The 26,704-nt window shown below is 40.1% G+C and overlaps 1 protein-coding gene across 1 annotated transcript; it reads right to left on the reverse strand.

Moving 5' to 3' along the window:
- Nucleotides 1–4,889: 4,889 nt before the first annotated feature.
- On the reverse strand, nt 4,890–10,731 carry LOC120038710. The gene is made up of 5 exons (XM_038984374.1): nt 10,694–10,731; nt 9,049–9,163; nt 6,670–7,083; nt 6,354–6,537; nt 4,890–4,901 (listed from the first exon to the last, which is right to left on the reverse strand). Exons 2-5 carry the CDS (start codon nt 9,132–9,134, stop codon nt 4,890–4,892), a joined length of 696 nt encoding a protein of 231 aa, XP_038840302.1. The 5' UTR covers nt 9,135–9,163; nt 10,694–10,731.
- Nucleotides 10,732–26,704: the final 15,973 nt, after the last annotated feature.

Genomic DNA, 26,704 nt, shown 5'->3' on the forward strand with positions numbered 1-26,704 from the left:
TTATGTGGTGTTGCTACCATGTTGTTGTTATGTGGTGCTTCTACCATGTTGTTGTTATATGGTGTTGCTACCATGTTGTGTTGCTGCCATGTTGTTGTTATGTGGTGTTGCAACCATGTTGTGTTAGGACCATGTTGTTGTCATGTGGTGCTGCTACCATGTTGTCCTGCTACCATGTTGTTGTCATGTGGTGTTGCTACCATGTTGTTTTGCTACCATGTTGTGTTGCTACCATGTTGTTGTTATGTTGTGTTGCTACCATGTTGTCATGTTGTGTTGCTACCATGTTGTGATGCTACCATGTTGTGTTGGTACCATGTTGTTTTGCTACCATGTTGTGTTGCTACCATGTTGTTGTTATGTTGTGTTGCCACCATGTTGTTGTCATGTGGTGTTGCTACATGTAATAATAACATGTATGATTTATATAAAGTTCTTTAGTAACAAAACATTAGTGACATAATTTTGTATTTAATATTACATAGTAAACTTTAATAATTGTAATATGTATGTTTAAATGACTGTACTAAAGTTTTTGAATAAAATAAAAGGTTTGAAATAAAATGTAATTTACTTTCAATGAATTTAAATCTCTCTCCCTCTGTCTCTCCCCTTGGCTGGGAATGTTAAACGTCAAGAAGATGTGAATCTAGGGGGGCTCTTACACACAGGGGAACTATATGTACACAAAATAACTAACAACCTGGACCCCCAGGTGTCTTTCAAAACATATGTTTTACAAACAACCTAAACAGATCATTTTTACCCTTTCCTTTGAAGGTTCATCAATGTTCAAGATGTTCAAGATGTTTTTTAACTTAATATGACGTGGAAACAACGTTTATTCAACCAGTGGGAAGTAATGCGTATTGTGTGTAGATTGCTGAGGAAATTGTTTCATTTAATACATTTTTTAATAAGGCTGTAACATAACAAAATGGGAAAAAGTCAAGGGGTCTGAATACTTTCCAAAGAAACTGTAAGTGATTGAGGAGAGAGCATAATTGCTATATTCTAATTAAAACCATTGACCCATAAGGGAACATATGACCAAAGCAATGCGTGACCCATACAGAATTTAAAAAATATTAATCTCAATGAGAAATATAATTAAATAAACAAATGTTTGCATAACCAAAGACATGAAAACTGGTAGAGAACATTGTATTTAGCTAGGATTTCATATGGCCAGGAAGGTTACTGAGAATAACAATAGACAATAGTTAATGTTGCTAGTTTAGGGATGAAGATAGTGAAGGTTCATTATGTTAAAGATGTTTTTTATTTTGATGTGGAAACAATGTTTATTGGAAAGTAAAACAAAGAACTCTTCATTAAGACAATGATAAACAGCAATCCGTGGGAGAGTTGTGGTGGATATTATAAAATAAGGATCTGCTGGAGTCCAAGTCAAACCAAGATTCTTTATTTCTGAGCTCAGAGAGAATAACAGAGTTTGGTATTTTATTAGGATCCCCATTAGCTGTTGCAAAAGCAGCAGCTACTCTTCCTGGGGTCCACACAAAACATGACACATAATACAGCACATCAATAGACAAGAACAGGTCAAGGACAGAACTACATACATTTTGTAAAAGGCACACGTAGCCTACATATCAATGCATACACACAAACTATCTAGGTCAAATAGGGGAGAGGGGTTGTGCCGTGAGGTGTTACTTTATCTGTTTTTTGAAACCAGGTTTGCTGTTTATTTGAGCAATATGAGATGGAAGGAAGTTCCATGCAATAAGGGCCCTATATAATACTGTACGCTTTCTTGAATTTGTTCTGGAAACTTGGGGACTGTGAAAAGACCCCCGGTGGCATGTCTGGTGGGATAAGTGTGTGTGTCAGAGCTGTGTGTAAGTTGACTTGTAAGAACTTTGATGATATCTGTACATTATAGGAACACCTGTGATGACAAAAGTACAATGGTTCATGTTTTGCTTTAGCTTGAGATTAAGAATCAGTGGTTGACACCTTGCAAGTGCATGAAAAGATCAACTGTACAAAGTCAGATGTCTGTGTGTTGAAACTATATTTTAGGTAACAGATGGATAAAGGGAACTAAGAGTTCCTGTTGATACTATGTTCCAGTCTTACTTCCAGTCTGACATGATAGCAATAAGGGGAAGAGTGATTGGGAAACTAACTGCCAATAACGCAATAAGCTGAACTCCGCCTAGCAGAGACATTTTTGTATTAGCAACTATTAATTATGAGCTTATATGGTGTTAAAGTTAAGGGACATCACCCTGGGCGGGGTGATCCTCAGTAGGGGATAAAAAGGGAAAACAGCATCTTTTGAACTGAGTGTCTTGCTTGCAAATTGCCGTAAGTGTAAACTCTGGGTTGCAATCCTTATTAAACAAACTAACCTCTGATCAAATAAGTTTTCCTGTGGTCTCTTGTGTGCACATAGGGCAGAATTCCCTTACAGACTACACAAACAATTTGGGATTTTCAACACATTCATGTTTCTTATAAAAAGAAGAAGTGATGCAGTCAGTCTCTCCTCAACTCTTAGCCAAGAGAGACTGGCATGCATAGTATTTATATAAGCCCTCTGATTACAATTAAGAGCAAAACGTGCCGCTCTGTTCTGGGCCAGCTGCAGCTTTACTAGGTCTTTCCTTGCAGCACTGGACCACACGACTGGACAATAATCAAGATTAGACAAAACTAGAGCCTGCAGAACTTGCTTTTTGGAGTGTGATGTCAAAAAAGCAGAGCATCTCTTTATTGCGGCTAGACCTCTCCCCATCTTTACAACCATTGAATGTATATGTTTTGACCATGAGAGTTTACAATCTAAGGTAATGCCAAGTAATTTAGTCTCCTCAACTTGTTCAACAGCAACACAATTCATTACCAGATTCAGCAGAGGTCTAGAACTTAAGGAATGATTTGTACCAAATACAATGCTCTTAGTTTTAGAGATGTTCAGGACCAGTTTATTACTGGCCACCCATTCCAAAACAGACTGCAACTCTTTGTTAAGTGTTTCAGTGACTTCATTAGCTGTGGTTGCTGATGCTTATATCGTTGAATCATCAGCATACATGGACACACATGCTTTGTTTAATGCCAGTGGCAGGTCATTGGTAAGAATAGAAAAGAGTAGAGGGCCTAGAGAGCTGCCCTGAAGTACATTACACTTTATATGTTTGACATTAGAGAAGCTTCCATTAAAAACCCTCTGAGTTCTAGTAGATAGATAGCTCTGAATCCACATTATGGCAGAGGTTGAAAAGCCATAGCACAGACATTCTTAAACAACAGGTTATGGTCAATAATATCAAAGGCTGCATTGAAATCTAACAATAGAGCTCCCACAATCTTCTTGTTATCAATTTCTCTCACCCAATCATCAGTCATTTGTGTCAGTGCAGCACATGTTGAGTGCCCTTCTCTATAAGCATGCTGAAAGTCTGTTGTTAATTTGTTTACAGAGAAATATCATTGTATTTGGTCAAACACAATTTTTCCCAACAGTTTGCTAAGAGCTGGCAGCAAGCTTATAGGTCTGCTCTTAGAACCAGTAAAGGCCGTGTTTACCACTCTTGGGTAGTGGAATTACTTTGGCTTTCCTCCAGGCCTGAGGATAAAATACTTTCTTCTAGGCTCAGATTAAAAATATGACAGATAGGAGTGGCTATGTCCTCAGTAGCTTCCCATCTAAGTTGTCAATGTCATTATTGATCGATAACAATTTTTCCACCTCTCCCACACTAACTTTACAAAATTTAATACTTGCACTGCTTTTCTTTCATTATGATTTTTTACAAGTTTTTTTCCCATCATTCTTTATATCATTGATCTTGGCTTCCTAATAAGGTGTATTATTTTGTTGAGTTTGGTCACATAATTTCTCAATTTGCAGTACGTAAGCCAGCCAGACTTATTAGCCACTCCTTTTGCCCCAACTCTTTCAAACATACAGTTTTTAACTTCCTCATCAATACATGGAGCCTTAACAGTTCTAACAGTCAGTTTCTTAACAGGTACATGTTTATCAATAATTGGAAGAAGCAATTTCATAAGGTTTTCCCACAGTCTGAGCTTTTGTAAGCCTTCTCCTCTATGTGCAGTCTCATGTGTTCTTTCAGGCTTCCTAAATGGGCAAAAGCTTTGCACCTGGGAGCAGTGTTAAGGCTTCTCCCCTGTGTCAATTTTCTCATGAGCTTTCAGGTTGCTTAATTGGTTAAAACTCTTTCCACACTGGGAGCAGTGGTAAGGCTTCTCCCCTGTGTGTATTCTCTCGTGTTTGTTCAGTTCCCCTGACCAGTTGAAACACTTTCCACACTGAGCAGTGGTAAGGCTTTTCAACTGTATGTATTCTCTCATGTTTTTTCAGGTTACTTAAATGGTTAAAACTCTTTCCACACTGGGAGCAGTGGTAAGGCTTCTCACCTGTGTGTATTATCTCATGAACTTTCAAGTTCCTTAAATGGTTATAACTCTTTCCACATTGGGAGTAGTGGTAAGGCTTCTCCCCTGTGTGTATTCTCATGTTTTTTCAGATCCCCTGACTGGTTGAAAAACTTGCCACACTGGGAGCAGTGGTAAGGCTTCTCACCTGTGTGTATTCTCTCGTGTTGTTTCAGGCTCCTTAATAACCTCTTATGGCTGCAACCCTTGTTCTCAATTTCCGCCTGAAGACATACCCTAATCTAACTGCCTGTAGCTCATGCCTAGAAGCAAGGATATGCATATTCTTGGTATCATTTGAAAGGAAACATTCTGAAGTTTGTGGAAATGTTAATTGAATGTAGGAGAATATAACACAATAGATCTGGTAGAAGAAAATACAAGGAAATAAACATACGTTTTCTGTTTTTATTGTTGTAGCATCATTTTTCACATGTACTGGAATAGCCAAACAGTCAGATAGGATGCTGGGGACAATTTAGATGGAGAACACAACTGTACAACTGTACTGGGCAACTGTAGTTGTGCAAAGTATTAGACTGATAACTTCAGGAATGGGTGAGCTACAAGACATTTAGCATGAAGTTACCCAGGTGTCCCACACAAGTTGCCCAAATGTACCCAAGTGGCCGAATTGGTGAAATGATATATAACTATATACAACAGTGCAAATAACTATATACAACATATCAAAAAGCAATTCTAACACACCAAAAAATATATAATTAAAAAAATATATATATTAGAAAAAATAAAAAAACAGGGGTAGAGCCTTTAGAAGTCCTCTACACAATATTTTGCTGCCTGTGCCATGTCCCATAGCAGTCTCTTTCTGATGTAAAGCAGAGGCAAACTGAACACGTGGTGCAGATGATGGGGGACTTCATGTGACACAGAACACAACGACGCCTAAATGCTGTGGCCTTTTGGCCATGAGGCACAGTCATGCCTGCAGTAATGAACTGTGGCATATGAACACCACTGGAGGCAGGAGTAGAGGGGGCAGAGGTAGAGGGGGCAGAGGTAGAGGGGGCAGAGGTAGAGGGGGCAGAGGTAAAGAGGGCAGAGGTAGAGGGGGCAGAGGTAGAGGGGGCAGAGGTAGAGGGGGCAGAGGTAGAGGGGGCAGAATGTGATGCAGTGGACTTTGTGCTATAGCCAGCAAGCTCCTGGATGAGCAGCTCCCTGAAGGCTAGCTGTGAGATGGGGGGCTGTCCACAGCTCTTCGCCATTTCCTTCTGCAGGATGAAGGAATTCACCACAGCAATGTCAATGAAATGGTAAAACAATGTCTTGTACCACTTCTTTGTCTTATGTAGAACATTGTAGTACCCTATCAGTGCGTCTGATAGGTCTACACCTCCCATGCTCTTGTTGTAGTCCTTGATGGCTGCAGGAATGGGGACATTTTTGGTGGTCCATGCACCCATGGCGTCTTTCACACGCCTACTGACATGGTCGCCACTGAAGGGCTTGTGAATAGTGGAACACATCACCACCTCTCTGGTGTCCATCCACTTCACAAACAGCAGGCCATCTTCACGGATCCATCGCATGGTACCCCGCTCAGCCCGCTTAGGCATGTCATTTACCTTGGTCTTCGGAAAGCCCACACTGTTGGTCCGAATAGTGCCACAAGCCCACACCTCCAGCTTCCTCAGGTCTGCAAACAGGGTAGGGCTTGTGTAAAAGTTGTCCACAAAGAGTTTGTAGCCCTTCCCCAGCAGTTGGAAATCCAATAACTCCATCGCAGAGTCATAGCTAAGTCCTTTACCAGTCGCACAAGTGTTCTTCCCCTCATAGACAAAGAAATTGCATGTGTATGCACACACAGAATCAGCCAAAACAAACAGCTTGTAACCCCACTTAGTTGGCTTGTTACGCATGTATTGTTTTAGGCCAATTCTGGCCTTTGAGGCTACCATCCTCTCATCTATGGACAAGTTCTGTGCGGGCTGAAAATGGGTCTTGCAAGCCTCAACCATGCTGGCGTAGAGAGGTTTGACTTTGCAGAGCCTGTCAAACCGTGCGGTGCCTCTCCTCCTGTCATTCTCCTCATCAACTTCTGGGTCACTGATGTGCAGCGCCCGTGAGATATTTAAAAACCTTGTAGAGGACATGACAGTGGGGGGGAAAGGCAGTTGATATAGTGGGGATGTTTTCCAGTAATCCTTTAGGGTTTTCAACTTCACCAGCCCCATGTAAATTACCAGTGAAAGGTAGCAGAAAATGTCTGACATGGAAATGGGCTTCCATGCCTCTTTCTTTCCCGCTTGCTTCCTAGCCCCATACTTGTTAGTATTGCATACAAGGGAATCAACAACTGCCGGGGTGAAAAACAGTTGGAAAAGTTGCATCGGGCTATACTTCAATGTCATATCGAGCTGAGGTCCGGGTTGCCTTTTAGGTCGGAAAATTGGAGCACGAGGCTCCACATCTTCCTCCAGCAAACAGTGCCATTGCCCCTCTACCTCTCTACCAGCAGGTTCCACACTTCCCTTCCTCCGCTTCTTTGTTACCCTCTTCCCACCTCTAGATGGCCGGGCGGGGGTAGTTGTGGAGCCGGAGACAGCAGGAGTCCGGCTGGATGAACCCGCTTCAGTGGGGGATGGGCACCATGGCACCGGAGGCTCCCAGTCAGAGACGCTATCACTGTGAAAGAAAACATTAAAAAAAATATTTGTATTGTATGAGCCTTTTATCATCACATAAAATAAACAGATATGTATTGTATAGAATACTTCACTAAGGTGAAGTGCTGTTCCATTCAACTGCGGCCATTGTTGTGGGCCTGCCCTCCCCCCAACAGCACCCAATGGCTATTTCATATGGAAATGCAATAAATAATAATGGTGCCCAACATCACATACTGGCATTTACCTCAACTCACGTGGCCATGTGTGTGTGTTTTATGTTCTACTCCATTCCATTTGAATAAAAAATGGAAAATATATATATCTGACATGGAATATATATATACATACATATACACACACTATGTATAGTCAATGTGTACTTTACACATTTCATCACACATTTCATTGCAAAAAAAAATAAAATGTTTTTTGCAATAAATAATAATATTTATATTTCAAACAACGGCATTAGCACTTACCGGTTTCTTCAAACAAAAATTCCGTCTCACTTTCTCGATCAATCTCGTCTATAATCTGGTGCAAATCTGTATATTTAGACTTGGATTTAGCTTTCCAGATTTATTCGCCATGATGTCTTCAATGAAATCTTAGAAATAACCCTTTCCAAAATACAACTTTCCAAACAATGCCGTGCGTAATGAGCTCTGCTGCAACTAGTCCGAAGGTCTATGGCGAAAGAAAGTTTGTTACGCTTGCGTTCACAAACAAGGGATGGTGGTCCAACCCATAACATCACATACTGGCATTTACCTCAACTCATTGGCTATCTACCCAGCTAGATTTCAAGAAGATCTGTGGTCATTGGGCAGAAATACAGTCAATCAACGAAGCTTCGCCAATATTACTGGTGCGCAAAGATGTCATTGCTTGTTGTCATCAAATCAGCTCATTTCGGTCAATACTCCCTGCAAAAAAAAGTTACGTCTGGCTGTGTTGCAAACATCCAGAGGATTGCAATGAAACCAACCATGACTAGATAAACGATTGTTTACTGTATGTAATTACGTCGAATGCTCCGTAAAAAGTTGATAGAGATGGAAGTCGCGAGGCAAACGGTTTCCAAAATGTTTCGTTTTAGGCTACAAAAAATGATTTTATCAAAGAAAACGGCACTTTGTTTGATCACTGGGACCCTCGGGAAGAGAAATAAGAGCAAGATATCAGAATGTAAGTCATAATTTTACCTTCAGATGTGAATTTGTCAAACCTGTCATGGCGGAAAATGTTTGTTGTTGTTGATCGCTCTTCTCAAACAAAAGCATGGCATTTGTTCTCTGTAATAATCTATTAATAATCTATTTTAAATCGGAAAACGTAGTTTGATTACCAAGATTCTAATCTTTTGAAGCATGTAAGACACTTGCATTTTCAAGAATGTTTCATGTTACGACGTTTTATTTTAGTTAGTCATTATGAAATTTCCCCGGATGTTGTACCGATATCGGTACAGCAGCCATAACAAGTTTAAGAGAAGTTCATTTTACCTCTATTTCTGCTTTTTGTTACTCCTCTCTTTGGCTGGAAAAATGGCTGTATTTTTCTGTGACTTGGCTCTAACCTAACATAATCGTTTGGTGTGCTTTCGTCGTAAAACCTTTTTGAAATCGGACACTTTGGCTGGATTTACAACAGGTGTATCTTTAAAATGGTGTGAAATACTTGTATGTTTGAGGAATTTAAATATGGGATTTCTGTTTTGAATTTGGCGCCCTGCAGTTTCACTGGCTGTTGACGAGGTGGGACGCTACCGTCCCACATACCCTAGTGAGGTTAACAAGAAATTTGTGGAGTGGTTGAAAAACAAGTTATAATGACTCCAACCTAAGTGCATGTAAACTTCGAATGTGTGTATAAATATATATATATATATATATAAATAAATAAACAAAAAAGATCAAATGAATATGCGACCATTTAAACAACTGCATTAGCATGAGAAGCAAAAACCTATTTTACTTACTGGTCTAAAAGTGGATCTTTTCCTTCCAAAAACATTTCTTCCGCGCTGGAATCATAACTGTGGTCACTCACAGAGTCCTCGTCCATTCCTTCTGTGTCACTCTCCCAGTCAATTTCTGCAATAATATCATCAAAATGTTTATACTTGGACTGAGATTTAGCTTTTCCACTCTTAGTAGCCATGTTTAACTTTTTCAGATTTGAGAAGTTTGTAGAAGAGAAGGAACTGCTGTGAAACGTAAACTACAGTGCGTCCTGTTTCCTTTCACCAGAGAATGAACTCTGTTGTACACAGCTCTAGCATGATGGCTGTTTGTCCTACAAACGGCGTTCACATGCTGCTGGAAAGCCCAGCTCATTGGCTATCTAGCTAGGTTTCAAAACGATAGGTGGTCATTGGACCAAGACCCTTCATGGGCTAATTCAGGTGTTGTATAGCCAATACGTAATGTAGAATGATGAAAGGAGAGTCTGAGGATTGCACAAAAACCGAACTTGACCGCGTTAAACAACATTTAGCCAATTAGATTTCATAAAATTATTTTGTTGCAAGTTGAAAGAGTCGGAATTCATGCAGAATACTGTTTCCAACATGGATCGTGTTAGGATATACACAACCGTTCAAAAGTTCGGGGTCACTTAGAAATGTCTTTTTGTCAATTAAAATCACATTAAATTGATCGTAAATACAGTGTAGACATTGTTAATGTTGGAAATTACTATTGTAGCTGGAAATGGCTGATTATTTGTGAATTATAGAGGCCCATTATTATCTACAGAAGATCATTATCAGTAACCATCATTCCTGTGTTCCAATGGCACGTTGTGTTAGCTAATCCAAGTTTATAATTTAAAAGGCTAATTGACCACTAGAAAACCCTTTTGCAATTATGTTAGCACAGCTGAAAACTGTTGTTCTGATTAAAGTATATAAATAAAAATGGCCTTCTTTAGACTATTTGAGTATCTGGAGCATCAGCATTTGTGGGTTCGATTACAAGCTCAAAATGGCAAGAAACAAAGAACTTTCTTCTGAAACTTGTCAGTCTATTCTGGTTCTGAGAAATGAAGGCTATTCCATGCGAGAAATTGCCAAGAAACTGAAGATCTCGTACAAAGCTGTGTACTACTCCCTTCACACAGCAGCACAAACTGGCGCTAACCAGAATAGAAAAAGGAGTGGGAGGCCCCGGTGCACAACTGAGCAAGAGTACAAGTACATTAGAGTGTCTAGTTTGAGAAACAGACGCCTCACAAGTCCTCAACTTGCAGCTTCATTAAATAGTACCCACAAAACACCAGTCTCAACGTCCACAGTGAAGAGGCGACTCCGGGATGCTGGCCTTCTAGGGGTGCCTTTTGCATCCCTTTGATATAAGTATACATTATGCTCCAATATTGCATTTTAAAAGCCTGTTGTATTAGATCAGGGGAACTTTAATACAGACCACATGGAGAATTCAATACATCTAATTGAAAAGTACCAAAGATATATGTACCAATGGCAGATTGCCCCTTCAACAATTCCTACAGTACAGAACAGAACAACATATTCAAGTGTAGAACTTCAGTATAATGCCCCTTTAAAAAACACATTAGTTCAACAACTGCATAGTTTGTGCCCCTGTTTTTAAGACAATACTCACTGGTGTTAATCTGATATTCTGTCTCCTCCTCTTTCACTCCCAAAACGTCTTCCTTCTTCACCTTTATTGAAATAGCATCCTCTTCCTCTCTAAAACGTTCTTCCTCTGTTTCCTCTATAACATCCTCTCCTTCTTCCACGACATTGTTCAGTCCCAGAGCTTTTTTCTGCAAACAGCAGACCTCCTCTTCTTTAGCAGGGGATGAGTAGTTTAGTGAACTCATGATCAGGGATGTTAGCTAGCTAGCTAGTTAGCATTAGCGACTAGCCTAGTGCTAGGCTCAGTATCAATATTTAACAAGTTTGCAAATTGAACAAGCAAATTAGGTTAAAGTTAACCAGTTGATACGTCAACTGAACTGCGTTTACAACACTGAGATTAGCTAATGTACATTAACATGGTCTAAAGCGTCAATCTTTCAATGTTATGTTGGCTAGCAAGCTACCGAGGTGGTTGAAAGAGTAGCTCTGTTGTTGTTCCTGAAGAAGCGCCCCGTCCAGTAAATTATACGTCACGCAAGAAGCATCACTTGAAAGACGCACTTCGCCATTTTCTGACTGGAGTAGGTAACGCAGTTTGGAAACAATGGTTACTACACTTTTTTGAATTGGAAAGAACGTCATAATAATTTAACAATAAGCTGATATATTTTCTCTTACGTCTTACAAATAAAACCGTCCTGTATACAGACGTAGAAGCTTAATATGAATATGTAGATGTTTAATAAATACTTATATGAATAGGTAGTGTTTTAATACACATTTGCTCTGTTCATTTTTCACATTAGTTTTTATCTAGATGTGACGGTACTATTCCCTTAAAGCACAGGTGTCAAACTCATTCCACGGGGGGCCGAGTGTCTGCGGGTTTTCGCTCCTCCCTTATACTTGATTGATGAATTAACATCACTAATTAGTTAGGAACTCCCCACACCTGGTTGTCTAGGGCTTTATTGAAAGGAAAAACCAAAAACCTGCAGACACTAGGCCCTCCGTGGAATGAGTTTGACACCCCTGCCTTAAAGCTACGCTCTTTAAGATACCAATCATCCTGTAAACCAGGGGTGGGCAACTCCAGTCCTCGGGGCCTGATTGATGTCACACTTTTTCTCCCTCCCTAGCAAACACAGCTGATTAATCAAATTGCATTCTAAACTGAAGATCATGAATTGTTGATTATTGGAGTCAGGTGTGTTAGCTGGGGCTGGGGCAAAACTGTGACACTAATCAGGCCCTCGAGGACTGGAATTTCCCAACCCCGCTGTAAACAATAGAGCAAATGCGTCACATTCAAATAGCACTTGATTATCTGTAGTGCTTTACACTGAGTCTACAAAACATTAAGAACACCTGCTCCTTCCATGACATAAACTGACTAGGTGAATCCAGGTGAATGCTATGATCCCTTATTGATGTCACAAGTTAAATCCACTTCAATCAGTGTAGATGAAGGGGAGGAGTCAGGTTAAATAAGGATTTTTAAGCCTTGAGACATGGATTGTGTATGTGTATCATTCAGAGGGTGAATGGGGAAGACAAAATATTTAAGTGTCTTTGAACGGGGTATGGTAGTAGGTGCCAGGTGCACCGGTTTGTGTCAAGAACTGCAAAGTTGCTGGGGTTTTCCAGCTCAACAGTTTCCCATGTGTAGCAAGATGGTCCACCATCCTAACAGTGCCGTTTAAGATGAGGCAGAACGATTTGTTTTTTCATGAGCATGGCCTTATTTCTATTACAGCATATTAGATGACTGCCAATCATATTCCATTAACATTGTTCAATGTAACAGCGATAGGTTTAGGCTACAACATGATACTAACAATTCCCCTATACCTATCATGAGGTTTCTACAACCTAGCCTATGAATTAAAGTTTACAACGTAGGTGCACACAGGCCGAGAGAAAAATTTGAGGTGACAGACAGTGACATATTCAATACCACCTTGCACACTCTTGCCTGCATCTAGCTGATCTAGGGTGTAGTCATTAGTCCAACAGTTGCAAACGAGAGTTTCTATTGGACAAATTCAGGTATGTTTATCCCCGTTTTGTTCTGTTTAAGAAACGTTTTTCAACAACAATCGGCGGAATGTGTGATCTAACTTGAACTTTAAGTAGCCTATATTTGATGTGATATATTCCTTTCGAGACAGGATTGTGTCACGGCACAGATCTGGGGAAGTGGACCAAAACATTTCTGCCACATTGAAGGTCCCAAAGAACACAGTGGCCTCCATCATTCTTAAATGGAAGAAGATTGGAACCACCAAGACCCTTCCTAGTGCTGGCGGCTCAGCCAAACTGAGCAATAGGGGGAGAAGGGCCTTGGTCAGAGAGGTGACCAAGAACCCGATGGTCACTGACAGAGCTCAAGAGTTCCTCTGTGGAAATGGGAGAACCTTCCAGAAGACCAACCATCTTTGCAGCACTCCACCAATTAGGCCTTTATGGTAGAGTGGCCAGACGGAAGCCACTTCTCCGTAAAAGACAAAAGAAAGCCAGCTTGGAGTTTGCCAAAAGGCACCTAAAGGACTTTCAGACCATGAGAAACAAGATTCGCTGGTCTGATGAAACCAAGATTGAACTCTTTGGACTGAATGCCAAGCGTCACATCTGGAAGAAACCTGACATCATCCCTACGGTGAAGCATGGTGGTGGCAGCATCATGCTGTGGGGATGTTTTTCAGTGGCAGGGACTGGGAAACTAGTCAGGATCAAGGGAAAGATGAATGGAGAAAAGTACAGAGAGATCCTTGATGAAAACCTGCACCAGAGCTCTCTCCAGTGATGTTTGATCCGGTTCAAGTCCGAGCTCTGGCTGGCCCACTCAAGGACGTTCCGAGACTTGTCTCGAAGCCACTTTTGCGATGTCTTGGCTGTGTGCTTAGGGTCATTGTCCTGTTGGAAGGTGAACCTTTGTCCCAGTCTGAGGTCCTGAGCAGGATTTTATCAAGGATCTCTCTGTACTTTGCTCCGTTCATCTTTGCCTCGATCCTGACTTGTCTCCCAGTCCCCTTTTAAATGATACGAGAAAAAAATATTCAATTGTAGTTATATCAACAAGCAAGACTAAATTAAATAGGACTATTTATATAATGAATATGAATTCGGAGGGCAGAAATGATTAATTATTAAAGCATTAGATCTCTAACTAAAAGCTTCAATCATACAAAAGTTATACTTTTATTCCGACCTGGTTCTCTATCAGATTAGTAAGAATGTCTCACCCGATGTTCAAGAATGGCCTTTTTCTCTTTATTCAGATTACAACCTCTCACTTTCAGTTATTTGAAAATGAAATCATCTCCAAAAGATCATTATTTTTAAAACAAGCCTTAGAAAGTTGGTTGCAATTTCAGTTTAATCCACCAGAAAAGACCAAACAAATAATACAAAAAAATGGTTAAACTCAAATATAGTAATTGATCAAAATAAATAAATAAAATTGATTACATGAAAAAGGTATAATCTTTGTAAATTATACCATCAATAGGACTGGTGGAGTTGTCACACATGCAGCTCATAAAAATATATGGAAATGTCTGCTCTACCCAAAATTACAACCAACTAATTGCAGCATTACCACAAAAATGGAAGAGACAAGTGGAAGGGGGGAAAAGTCAGAATCTTGTCTGTCAGCCCTGCTTTAAAGAACAAACTTGGTTCATGAAAATTGTGAATGACACCAGATTCTTAGAATCTTAGAATTAGAATTTTTCAATTGAAATTATTATACAAAATATATATGGGGGATACAACGAACCTCTGCAGATTTAGCTGCGAAGAGACAGAATCATTAGATCATTTGTTTTGGTACTGTCCATATGTTGCTTGTTTTTGGTCACAGGTCAAGGAATGGCAACATTTACCTGGAGCTAACTGCAGACAGCACTGCTGAGTGATTTGAAAAGTCAGAGTCAATTGATTAATAAAATAATAATACTTTTAGCAAACATGTTTATTTTTAATTTACAATCTGTAGCAACGATGAGAATATAAAAGTCAATAACTTTTGTGAAATAGCACAGTTAAAAATATATGGCAAATGGAACGGGGTGGTCTTCAGAGATAGATGGGAGAGCTTTAGGGTAACTGAAGGTTAGGACTGGATGGTCTTCAGAGATAGATGGGAGAGGTTTAGGGTAACTGAAGGATATGACTGGATGGTCTTCAGAGATAGATGGGAGAGGTTTAGGGTAACTGGAGGATAGGACTGGGTGGTCTTCAGAGATAGATGGGAGAGGTTTAGGGTAACTGAAGGTTAGGACTGGATGGTCTTCAGAGATAGATGGCAGAGGTTTAGGGTAACTGAAGGATAGGACTGGATGGTCTTCAGAGATAGATGGGAGAGGTTTAGGGTAACTGAAGAATAGGACTGGATGGTCTTCAGAGATAGATGGGAGAGGTTTAGGGTAACTGAAGGTTAGGACTGGATGTTCTTCAGAGATAGATGGGAGAGGTTTAGGGTAACTGAAGGATAGGATTAAAAACAAACTAAATATAACTATTGTAAAATATATTGTGTAAAATGTACATAGTATGTAGAAGCTGGACGTAGAAGCCTAATAGTTGTTGTGCATTAGTTTACTCTAATTAGGGGATGGATGGTAGGGTTAGTGGAAAACATGTTTTTATATACATACAGTGCCTTCGGAAAGTATTCAGGTTTTTAGAAATGTTTGCAAATAATAGAAAATCAAAAGAAATACTTTATTTACATAAGTTTTCAGACCCTTTGATATGAGACTCGCTCAGGTGCATGCTGTTTCCATTGATCATCCTTGAGATGTTTCTACAACTTGATTGGACTCCACCTGTGGTAAATTCAATTGATTGGACATGATTTGGAAAGGCACACGACTGTCTATATAAGGTCCCACAGTTCACAGTGCATGTCAGAGCAAAAACCAAGCCATGAGGTCGAAGGAGTTGTCTGTAGAGCGCCGACACAGGATTGTGTCGAGGCACAGATCTGGGGAAGGGAGACACATTTTTTTGCAGCATTGAAGTTCCCAAAGAACACAGTGGCTGTAGCCAAGACCATAAGCAAATAGTTGAACTGGGATATGACTACTGAGGGTAGTGCGTACAGCCCAGTGCATCACTGGGGTCAAGTTTCCTGCCATCCAGGACGTATATCAAATCCAATTTTATTGGTCACATACACGTTATTAGCAGATGTTATTGCAGGTGTAGCGAAATGCTTGTGTTTCTAGCTCCAACAGTGCAGTAATATCTAACAAGTAATATCTAACAAATTGCACAACATATAGCCAATACACACAAATATAAGTAGGAATGAAAGAAGACTATATACATAAGGACGAGCGATATCAGAGCGGAACGGACTAGGATACCGTAGACTAGTATAGAATACAGTATATACATATGAGATGAGTAATGCCAGATATGTAAACTTATTAAAGTGACTAGTGTTCCATTCCTTAAAGTGGCTAGTGATTTCTAGTCTATGCCTATAGGCAGCAGCCTCTAATGTGCTAGTAATGGCTGTTTAACAGTCTGATGGCCTTGAGATAGAAGTTGTTTTTCAGTCTGTCAGTCACAGATTTAATGCACTTGTACTGACCTCGCCTTCTGGATGATAACGGGGTGAACAGGCAGTGGCTCGGGTGGTTTATGTCCTTGATTATATATTTTTGGGCATCGGGTGCTGTAGGTGTCCTGGAGGGTGGGTAGTTTGCCCCCGGTAATGCGTTGGGCAGACCGCACCACCCTCTGGAGAGCCTTGCAGTTGTGGGTGGTGCAGGTGCCGTACCAGGCGGTAATACAGCCCGACAGGATGCTTTCATTGTGCATCTGTAAAAATTTGTGAGTGTTTTAGGTGACAAGCCAACTTTCTTTAGCCTCCTGAGGTTGAAGAGGCTCTGTTGCGCCTTCTTCACCACACTGTGTTCTTGGGGTCCTTCAATGCTGCAGAAGTGTTTTGGTACCCTTCCCAAGATCTGTGCCTCGACGCAATCCTGTCTCAGAGCTATACGGACAATTCCTTCTACCTCATGGCTTAATTTTTGCGATGACAGTCTCATAGCAAAGGGTCTGAATACTTACTGTTATGTAAATAAGGTATTTCTGTTTTTTATCTTTAAGAAATTTGCTAAATTTTCATAAAACCTGTTTTTGTTTTCTCATTATGGGGTATTGTGTGTAGATTGCTGAATATGTATTTTTTTAAACCATTCTAAAATAAGGCTGTAATTTAACAAAATGTGGAAAAGTAAAGGGGTCTGAATACTTTCTGAATCCACCGTACAAACATCACATTGAATATTCACCTCACTTTTGAAAAGCTCCATGAGGAAGAAAGGATTCCGAGATGATCTTTTAGATGTTCTGTCTTCAGGATGTTCTGGGTTGATGGCTGCTGGAGAGGGGAGGGGCAATTAAGTGAGCTGGGGGCCTTTTATTACCCTGCCTCTGGGAGCCTGTCAGCTAGTGACATGATGAGAGAGAGTGAAAGAGGGTCTACCTGTAAGATAGTTAGGCAAATTTAACAATGACTTGCAGGCAGTGGGTTCAGAATAAAAATGACAAAAAAATGAATACAAATTATACCACCACCCAAAAGGGCACTTTAGAGACTGGAAGGGTAAAGGGGCATGAGCTCTACACAGGTAGAGCCGTATCTGTCCATGTTACCTTAAACAAAGCAGGCACTGCTTCATGTGGCCTCACCTACACTCACCTTAATAGCCCATATGCCACTGGGTGATAGAAATTGTCATAGTTTTAGGGCAACATTATGTGAGGTGTTATTATGTGTTGTTAGCGATGAGCGTTGGTCAATTTAGCTCGTAAAATGCCACCCTCGTCAATCTGTCACCAAATCCTGCCTAATGGGCAGGTCAGCCCTGGAGGAAAGTATTGGCTGTAAGAAGGAAGAGAAAACATAACATCTGGTTGTTTTTTATCCAATCTGCGTTACCCACTCCAGCCAACAGATGGCGATATGAGTCTTTCGGGTGATGCTTCTTGCGTGACGTGTATTCTAGTGGACGGAACTGGAGGCTTCTTCAACAGCGACAAAAGGCTTCTGATTCAATCAACGCGGTGGTTTGCTAGCGAACATTAAACAGAAACATTGAAGCTCTTTAGACCAATCTTGTGTATATTACTCTTAGTGTTTGGCTCATAATTATGTTTACGTATCTACTCGTTCATTTAAACGTAATTTGAGTCTGAAATTAGCAAATGTGTTAAATTGATAATGCACTAGGCTAATCGCTCGGAGCATTAGGTCACTAAGCTCGACGGAGAAAGAAGCTCTGATGAAAGGAGAGGGAGAAGGTTTCAGGATGATAAAGGAGGAAGAGGAGGCTATCACATTGAAAGAAGAAGAGGATGATATTACAGTGAAAGAGGAAGATGGGAAAGAGGTTGTCAGAGTGGAAGAGGAGGAGGTAGAAACTTTCAGAATCAAAAATGAGGAAAATGCCATAACATTGAAAGAAGAGGAAGAACATTTTGTAGTAAAAGAGGAAGAGGAGGCTATCTCAATAAAAGAGGAGGAGAGGGAATTTCCGATTACCACCAGTGAGTACTGTCTTAAAACCAGGGTCACAAACGATGCAGTTGTTGAACTAATGGGGTCTAATTTGTGGAACGTCCCAACAGGAATCTGTTCCAAAATCTTCGTAAAGTACAAGGATGCCAACAAACGCCGCATGCAAAGTAGCATGGTCAATTCACCGAGCTAACACGCTGCCGAATAGGCATCAACTCACCACGTAGCTTATTCTTAATGTTTGTCCGTAGGCTACCAGAGTGGATTAACGTGGTGAGTGGATTAACGTGGTGAGTGAAACACGTAATGAAATAGCCCACTCCCTTCCCGGTGTCTTATTCTGCCGCTAAACAACTTTGTATGCGCTGTTTGTTGGCAACCTTGTTATTTACGAAGTTTTTGGAACAGATTCCTGTTGGGACGTTACACAAATTATAAACACCTGAACTAATGTGTGGTTTTAAAGGGGCATTCTACTGAAGTTCTACACTTGAATATGTTGTTCAGTACTGTAGGAATTGTTGAAGGGGCCATCTGCCTTTGTTACATATATTTTTGGGACTTTTAAATTCGATTTATTGAATTCTCCGTGTGGTCTGTATTAAAACTTCTTGGGGATAGGGTGCAGTTTTCACATATGGAAAAATAGCGTGCACAATTTCAACTTCGTTCTACTCATCCCCCGAATATAAGATATGCATATTATTAGTAGATTTGGATAGAAAACACTCTGAAGTTTCTAAAACTGTTGGAATCATATCTGTAAGTATAACAGAACTTATATAGCAGTCAAAACCCTGAGGACCAACTTTTTTTTTTTTAAGTCACTGTGTTCAATGGGTTCTCATGGGCAAACCAGAATTCTAATCACTATCCACGCAGTTTCTACTGCTTCCACTGGATGTCGCCATTGTATGGAAAAAGGTTAAGGTTTTTCATTAGAGAACTGAGAAAGATATTGACCCGGAAGTGGAGTGACTTGTATTTATGTTTGAGAGTTGAGCAAGACTTGAAAAGTACGGTGAGTTTGTTGATATCCTGTATTGAAAACAGATTGACCCGTCTTCAATTTGATCGATTATTAACGTTTACAAATACCTACAGTTGTATTACAAAAGTACTTTGAAATGTTTTGGCAAAGTTTAGAGGTAATTTTTTTTAGATATTTTGTCGTGACTTTGTGCAAATTGGACGATGCTTTTTCTGGTTCAACGGCGCCAAATAAATGGACAATTTGGAAATATATGGACGGAATTAATCGAACAAAAGGACCATTTGTGTTGTTTATGGGTCATATTGGAGTGCCAACAAAAGAATCTCGTCAAAGGTAATGCATGTTTTATATTTTATTTCTGCGTTTTGAGTAGCTCCAGCATGGTTGAAATAGGCTACACTCTCTTGTTTACATTGGGCTATCATCAGATAATAGCATCTTATGCTTTCGCCGAAAAGCCTTTTTGAAATCTGACATGTTGGCTGGATTCACAACGAGTGTAGCTTTAATTTGGTATCTTATATGTGTGATTTAATCAAGTTTAATTTTATATAATTTTTTTGAATCTGGCGCTCTACATTTTAACAGGCTGTTGGGACGCAAGCGTCCCGCGATCCCAGAGAGGTTTAAAGTGCACTTAACTTTGCATAACAGGCTTTTAAAATTCAATATTGGTGCACCATTTCTACTTAAAATATCAAAGGGGTGCAAAAATCCTCCATTTAGTGGAACGACCCTTTTACATTTACAACACAAACAATATTTTACAAAATCATGATGAAAGTGCCCATTTTAGGCCCTTTTTTAGACATTAATGTCTCTTGTAAGACCCTATGATTGTAGTAGAAGATCATAAGTTGACTGTCTGTCTGATGTTGTTGTTCACACAGGAGAGAGACATGACTATCGTGGATCCTCTGGGGAGCCTCAACAACATCCTGATGCTGATGAGTCAGAGAAGAGTCTCTCCAGATCAGAACACCAGATGGTACAGCTTGGTCTGGTCTAGCATACAGCTTGCTCTATCTGGGTCTGGGCTGGGTTTTTGTAACGCACTTCATGACAACAGTGACATCAGCATCCATAATGATATGTGTCTGTGTCCCCTCTTTATGGTTACCAGGACAACGCTAGTACTTCTGTCCTACTGAAGTCCCCGTGTCGTGCCTCTCCCGGTAGCACCTTACTGCTGGGTATGAAGAGGTTGTCTGTGCTGCTGGTGGACTGCAGGAAAACAACGGTGCTGAGTGGAACTGTGAGAGGAGGAGAAGAGAAGAAAGGATCAGATTTGACTCATCAAAGTAAGTAGTTTAGTTTGAACAAATACAATGGTTCAGCAGGGTTCTGTTAGTTGACAGGAAGATAGACTGGTGGATATGGATGTTATGAATATCATAACACTGAAAAAGGTTTCTGCCAATGAAAAGAGAGATTCCAATAGACCACCTTGATGAACGTTAGCTTTGGAGAGAAAGTTTCAAGATGATCTAATGTAAGGACAAAAACAGTTCCTAAGAACATTATGGATGTTACATTGCCTGTCCCAGTCAACCCCCCTGTCTTTACAAGACTCTAGAACAGGCAAACTAAACTCCAGACACTTCAATGTGGTCTGTATTGCTTCATTAACATCTGATCTACTGAACTTGTTAAACATGGAAATACCTAGATTCTTCAGATATTCTAGTCTTAATGGAGGCCTGTAGCACGTCCAGATGAAACATTATGGAGTCTAATGATGGAAAGGGGATACCTAGTCAGTTGTATAACTGAATGCATTCAACTGAAATGTGTCGAACGCATTGAACCCCTCTGAATCAGTGTGGGGGCTGCCTTCATCGATGTCCACGTCATCGGTGCCCGGGGAGCAGTTGTTGTTGGGGATTAACTGCCTTGCTCAAGTTCAGGACAGCAGATTTTTTAAACTTGCTGGCGTGGGGATTCGAACCGGAGATCTTTCGGTTACTGGCCCAACATTCTTCACCGCTAGTCTACAAATGTTACCACTTCAATTCATTATTTCTCAATGATGCTTTAAAGTGATTCCATACATTGAAACTAGTCCAGTGGAGTTTGTCCTCTCCCCCTCTCTCTCCCTGTAGTGTTGTACTGAAACAGCTGCAAAAACGTGACTTGTGATGTTGCTGCATGCGGGCCTCGTTCTGCTGCTTTGCCAGTTAATTTGTTATTTTATTAAAGCTTTGGCCTTTGGATTGGATTGTTTATTTATGTCTGAGTGGAAAAAATGTCAACCCATAAATCCTATCCAAACATGATGATGTCATAGTGAATTCATGACATCTGAATGAATAAGTATTTTCATGCTTTATAATATGGTTATATACAGTTTATATATTTATATATGTACTGAACAAAAATATAAACGCAACATGCAACAATTTCAACGATTTACAGTTCAAATAAGGAAATCGGTCAATGTAAATAAATTCACTAGGCTGTAATCTATGGACTTCGCGTGACTGGGCAGGGGCGCAGCCATTGGTGGGCCTGGGAGGGCATAGGCCCACCCACTGGTGATCCAGGCCACAAAAGGTCTTTATTACAGCGAGACATACTCCTCAGTTTCATCAGCTGTCCGGGTGGCTGGTCTCAGTTTCCCATAGGTGAAGAAGCCGGATGTGGATGTACTGGGCTGGCGTGGTTACATGTGGTCTGCAGTTGTGAGGCCGGTTGGACGTACTGCCAAATTCTCTAAAACAACGTTGGAGGCGAATTATGGTAGAGGAATTTACAGTACCAGTCAGAAATTGACTTTCCAGGGTCTTTTTTAATTTTTAAAAACTATTTTCTACATTGTAGAATAATAATGAAGATATGAACTCTGAAATAACACATATGGAATCATGTAGTAACCAAAAAAAGTGTTAAACAAATCAAAATATATTTTATATTTAAAAAGTCTTAACGTAGCCACCCTTTGCCTTGATGACAGCTTTGCACACTCTTGGCATTCTCTCAACCAGCTTCATGAGATAGTCACCTGGAATGCATTTCAATTAATACGTGTACCTCGTTAGAAGTTCATTTGTGGAATTTCTTTCCTTCATATTTATTTTGAGCCAATCAGTTGTGTTGTGACAAGGTAGGGGTGGTATACAGAAGATAGCTCTATTTGGTAAAAGACCAAGTCCATATTATGTCAAGAACAGCTCAAATAAGCAAAGAGAAACAACAGTCCGTTACTTTAAGGACCACCACAGGAATGGAAGACCCAGAGTTACTTCTTCTGCAAAGTATAGGTTCATTAGAGTTACTAGCCTCAGAAATTGCAGCCCAAATAAATGCTTTACAGAGTTCAAGTAACAGACACATCTCAACATCAACTGTTCAGAGGAGACTGCATGAATCAGGCCTTCATGGTTGAATTTCTGCAAGGAAACCACTACTAAAGGAAACCACTACTAAAGGACACCACTACTAAAGGAAACCACTACTAAAGGACACCACTACTAAAGGAGTCCAAATTTGCGATCTTTGGTTTCAAACGCAAGTAGGTGAACGGATGATCTCCGCATGTGTGGTTCCCACCGTGAAGCAAGGAGGAGGCGGTGTGATGGTGTGCGTGTGCTTTGCTGTTGACACTGATTTATTTAGAATTCAAGGCACACTTAACCAGCATGGCTACCACAGCATTCTGCAGCGATATGCCACCCCATCTGGTTTGTGCTTAGTTAGACTATCATTTGTTTTTCAAGAGTACAATGACCCAACACACCTCCAGGTGGTGTAAGGGATAATTGACCAAGACGGAGGGTGATGGAGTGCTGCATCAGATGACCTGGCCTCCACAATCCCCCGACCTCAACCAAATTGAAATGGTTTGGGATGAGTTAGACCGCAGAGTGAAGGGAAGGCAGCCAACAAGTTCTCAGCATATGTGGGAACTCCTTCAAGACTGTTGTTGGAAAAGCATTCCAGGTGAAGCTGGTTGAGAGAAGAGTGTGCAAAGCCGTCAAGGCAAAGGGTGGCTACCTTGAAGAATCTAATATATATTTTGATGTAACCCTTTTTTGGTTACAACATGAGTCCATGTATTTTTTCATAGTTTTGATGTCTTCACTATTATTCTACAATGTATAAAATAGTAAATATAAAGAAAACCCCTTGAATGAGTAGGCGAGTCCAAACTTTTGACTGGTACTGTACATTAAATTCCCTGGCGACAGCTCCAGTGGACATTCCTGCAGTCAGCATGCCAATTGCCCGCTCCCTCTGAGACATCTGTGGCATTGTTGTGTGACAAAACTGCACATTTTAGCGGCCTTTTATTGTCCCCAGCACAAGGTGCACCTGTGTAATGATAATGCTGTTAAATCAGATTCTTGATATGCCACACCTGTCAGGTGGATGGATTATCTTGGCAAAGGATAAATGTTCACGAACAGGGATGTGAAAATTTGAGAGAAAATAGCTTTTTGTACATATGGGAAAATTCTATCTTTTTTTTCAGCTCATGAAACATCGAACCAACACTTTACATGTTGAGTTTATATTTGTGTACAGTGTAGTTTCTATCAGTTTTAGGAACATATGCTGTCATAGTGAATTCATGTGAATGAACAAGCCTTTTCAGACTTTAAAATATGGCTGTATATAAACTTACTATATATAGTTACTATCAGCTTTAGGAACATATGCTGTCATTGTGAATGAACAAGCCTTTTCAGACTCTATGATATGGCTGTATATAAACTTACTATATATAGTTACTATCAGTTTTAGGAATGTCTACCCAAAATATCTCACCGTATTTTTTACTTTACCCAAACTGTCATGACATCAGTAACAGTCAAAATGTTGAAAATTTGTCAACGTCTAAATAACAAACTGGGCCATTTTTAAATAGCGTGTCAAACCCTTTCGACAACGAGGAGATGTTATGTTCTTAAGTTATTTTATGTTTAAGGAAGTGCGTAGGTCACATTCTGTATCATACAGCTATGAAGTTAGATATTTAGAACCACCTGCTCAATTGGAATCCAGCGACGTCTGTGTCTTCAGTGTCCTAGAACTGTTTAGTTTTTTGTGTTCTGACTTGTAAAACAGAATGAATAAAATAAGTAATGTAAACATATTATTAGTAATTACCAGGAAGCTCGACAACATTTCTTTTAAAATCACACTAAGATTGTTAAAACTGGCCTCAGGTTATTGAGGGATCTATTAGGATTTACCCTCGTAGCAAGGCCGTTTTATCATGTGGAGGTTTCATTCAGGTCTCTATTTAAAAAAACACACTGTCTTTGGCAGGAGAAAGAACAAACTCAGAGGAACCAGAGCCAGGGACGTCCAAACCAGCAAGACGACACCAGTGTTCCCACTGTGGAAAGTGTTTTAACCAGTTTGGGGACCTGAAACGACATGAGAGAATACACACAGGGGAGAAGCCTTACCACTGCTCCCAGTGTGGAAAGGGTTGTTACCTCTTATGGGAGCTTAAACAACACGAGAGAATACACACAGGGGAGAAGCCTTACCACTGCTCCCAGTGTGGAAAGAGTTTTAACCAGAAAAGCTACCTGAAAAAACATGAGAGAATACACACAGGGGAGAAGCCTTTTCACTGCTCCCAGTGTGGAAAGTGTTTTAACCAGTTAGGGGACCTAAAACGACATGAGAGAATACACACAGGGGAAAAGCCTTATCACTGCTCCCAGTGTGGAAAGTGTTTTAACCAGTTAGGGGACCTAAAACGACATGAGAGAATACACACAGGGGAGAATCCTTACCAATGCTCACAGTGTGGAAAGAGTTTTAACCAGAAAAACTACCTGAAAAAACATGAGAGAATACACAAGGGAGAATCCTTACCACTGCTCACAGTGTGGAAAGCGTTTTACCCACTTACATAACCTGAAAACACATGAGCTAAAACACAGGTGGTGAAGCCTTACCACTGCTCCCAGGGTGCAAAGGTTTTGCATTTTAGGAAGCCTGAAAGAACACATGAGAGCACACAGAGGAGAAGGCTTAGAAAAGCTCAGACTGCGGGAAAACATATTACTCATCATAGTCACTTAAAGGTCATTAGAGAATCCACACAGGAGAGAGAAATTACTTCTCTTAGCGTGTATATTGATATTTCACATCTCATTGACTTAAAATTCATCAGAGAACATACACCGTGCTCCCGTTGTCTTATATTGTTGACTGGTAATTTTTTTACCTGTTTATACCATATGAAATTGAATTGTACAAAGTATACTCAAACATATATTTGTATGTTTTTATTAGAAAACATGAATTGAATATGGAGTCTGTCAGTTTGAATATAGAGTAGGTCAGATTTCATGTGTTTAAATGGTCCTTTTTTAAACTCTGTGTTTGTGTTTATCTGGGTGTCTTTCCTCCAGCACTACAGATAATACAGTGATATTTGGATGTGATGCATTTGTTCCATTGTTTACATTTGCATTGTTGGTCCACTGATGATTTAATGAAATTAAAATGTTCACAGACTGTTAATTGTATGTGTCCACATAACTGAGTATGTGACTAACCTTGTGAAACTGACCTATTATAATCTCCTGTTCCTGGGAGTATCATCCTGTGTTGCAAACCAGCTGCACCTGTGTCCTTGTATGAATAAAGTCCCGCCCAGGAACAGGAAACTATAAAGATATGTGCCCATTACCCAATGCTTCAGGGATTCAGACTGTCTACACTGCGCTGTGTAACTGTTATTCTCTCTGAGCTCAGAAATAAAGAATCTTGATTTGACTTGGACTCCAGCAGATCCTTATTTTATAATATCCACCACAACTCTCCCACGGATTGCTGTTTATCATTGTCTCAATGAAGAGTTCTTTGTTTTACTTTCCTGGGGTCATTTACAAGCCTCCCACTGGGTGAATAAATGTTGTTTCCACGTAATTTCAACAAAACAAATCCATGTGATGATGTTTGATCAATGCAGAAAACTGATTGGATTTGTAATAAGCCGTCAACATCAGGAATCTTTATTTATTTTTCACCCAACTTGTAAGCTAAATCCAATGACAGGTGACATTTTGTGTTGATTTCATGTTGAATTCACGACTCAAAGAAATGTAAATAGAAACTAGATGTTGAACTGACATCTGTGCCCAGTGGGCTGGTTTGAATATGTGGCAGGTGTTGGATCAATATCCACCTTAGTAGCTAAGTTTCCGTGCAATTTGCGACAGATTTTCATGTGAATATTCTCAAATATGTACAAAACAATATATGCATTTTCCCACCAGAAATGTTTCTTTCAAACAGACTAATTGCAGACATAAGGCTTTGTGTGACAAATAAAAAAACTTTTGCTGTTAAAATCCCATATACCGTATGAAAAATACAAGTTAAATGGGTTTCCGTCACATTTTCAACTCTACTGAGGGTTTAAAAAGCTGTTTATATATTATATAGCAAACGTGCTTTTGTCCCGTGCACTGTAGTCAGCAGCTCACATATACAGTTCTGGTAGGCTACCTACATGATGAGATTATTAT

The sequence above is a fragment of the Salvelinus namaycush genome, unplaced genomic scaffold (genome assembly GCF_016432855.1).
Source record: "Salvelinus namaycush isolate Seneca unplaced genomic scaffold, SaNama_1.0 Scaffold235, whole genome shotgun sequence".
Taxonomy (NCBI): Eukaryota; Metazoa; Chordata; class Actinopteri; order Salmoniformes; family Salmonidae; genus Salvelinus; species Salvelinus namaycush.

Excerpts from the sequence above, each read along its gene's own strand:
- LOC120038710 (XM_038984374.1), bottom strand. The coding sequence starts at position 9,134 with ATGGACGAGGACTCTGTGAGTGACCACAGTTATGATTCCAGCGCGGAA. Across the intron at positions 7,084-9,048 it reads AAAGATCCACTTTTAGACCA|TGATAGCGTCTCTGACTGGG; the intron begins GTAAGTAAAATA and ends TTTCTTTCACAG. Across the intron at positions 6,538-6,669 it reads GCATGGAAGCCCATTTCCAT|GTTTTTAAATATCTCACGGG; the intron begins GTCAGACATTTT and ends GTCCTCTACAAG.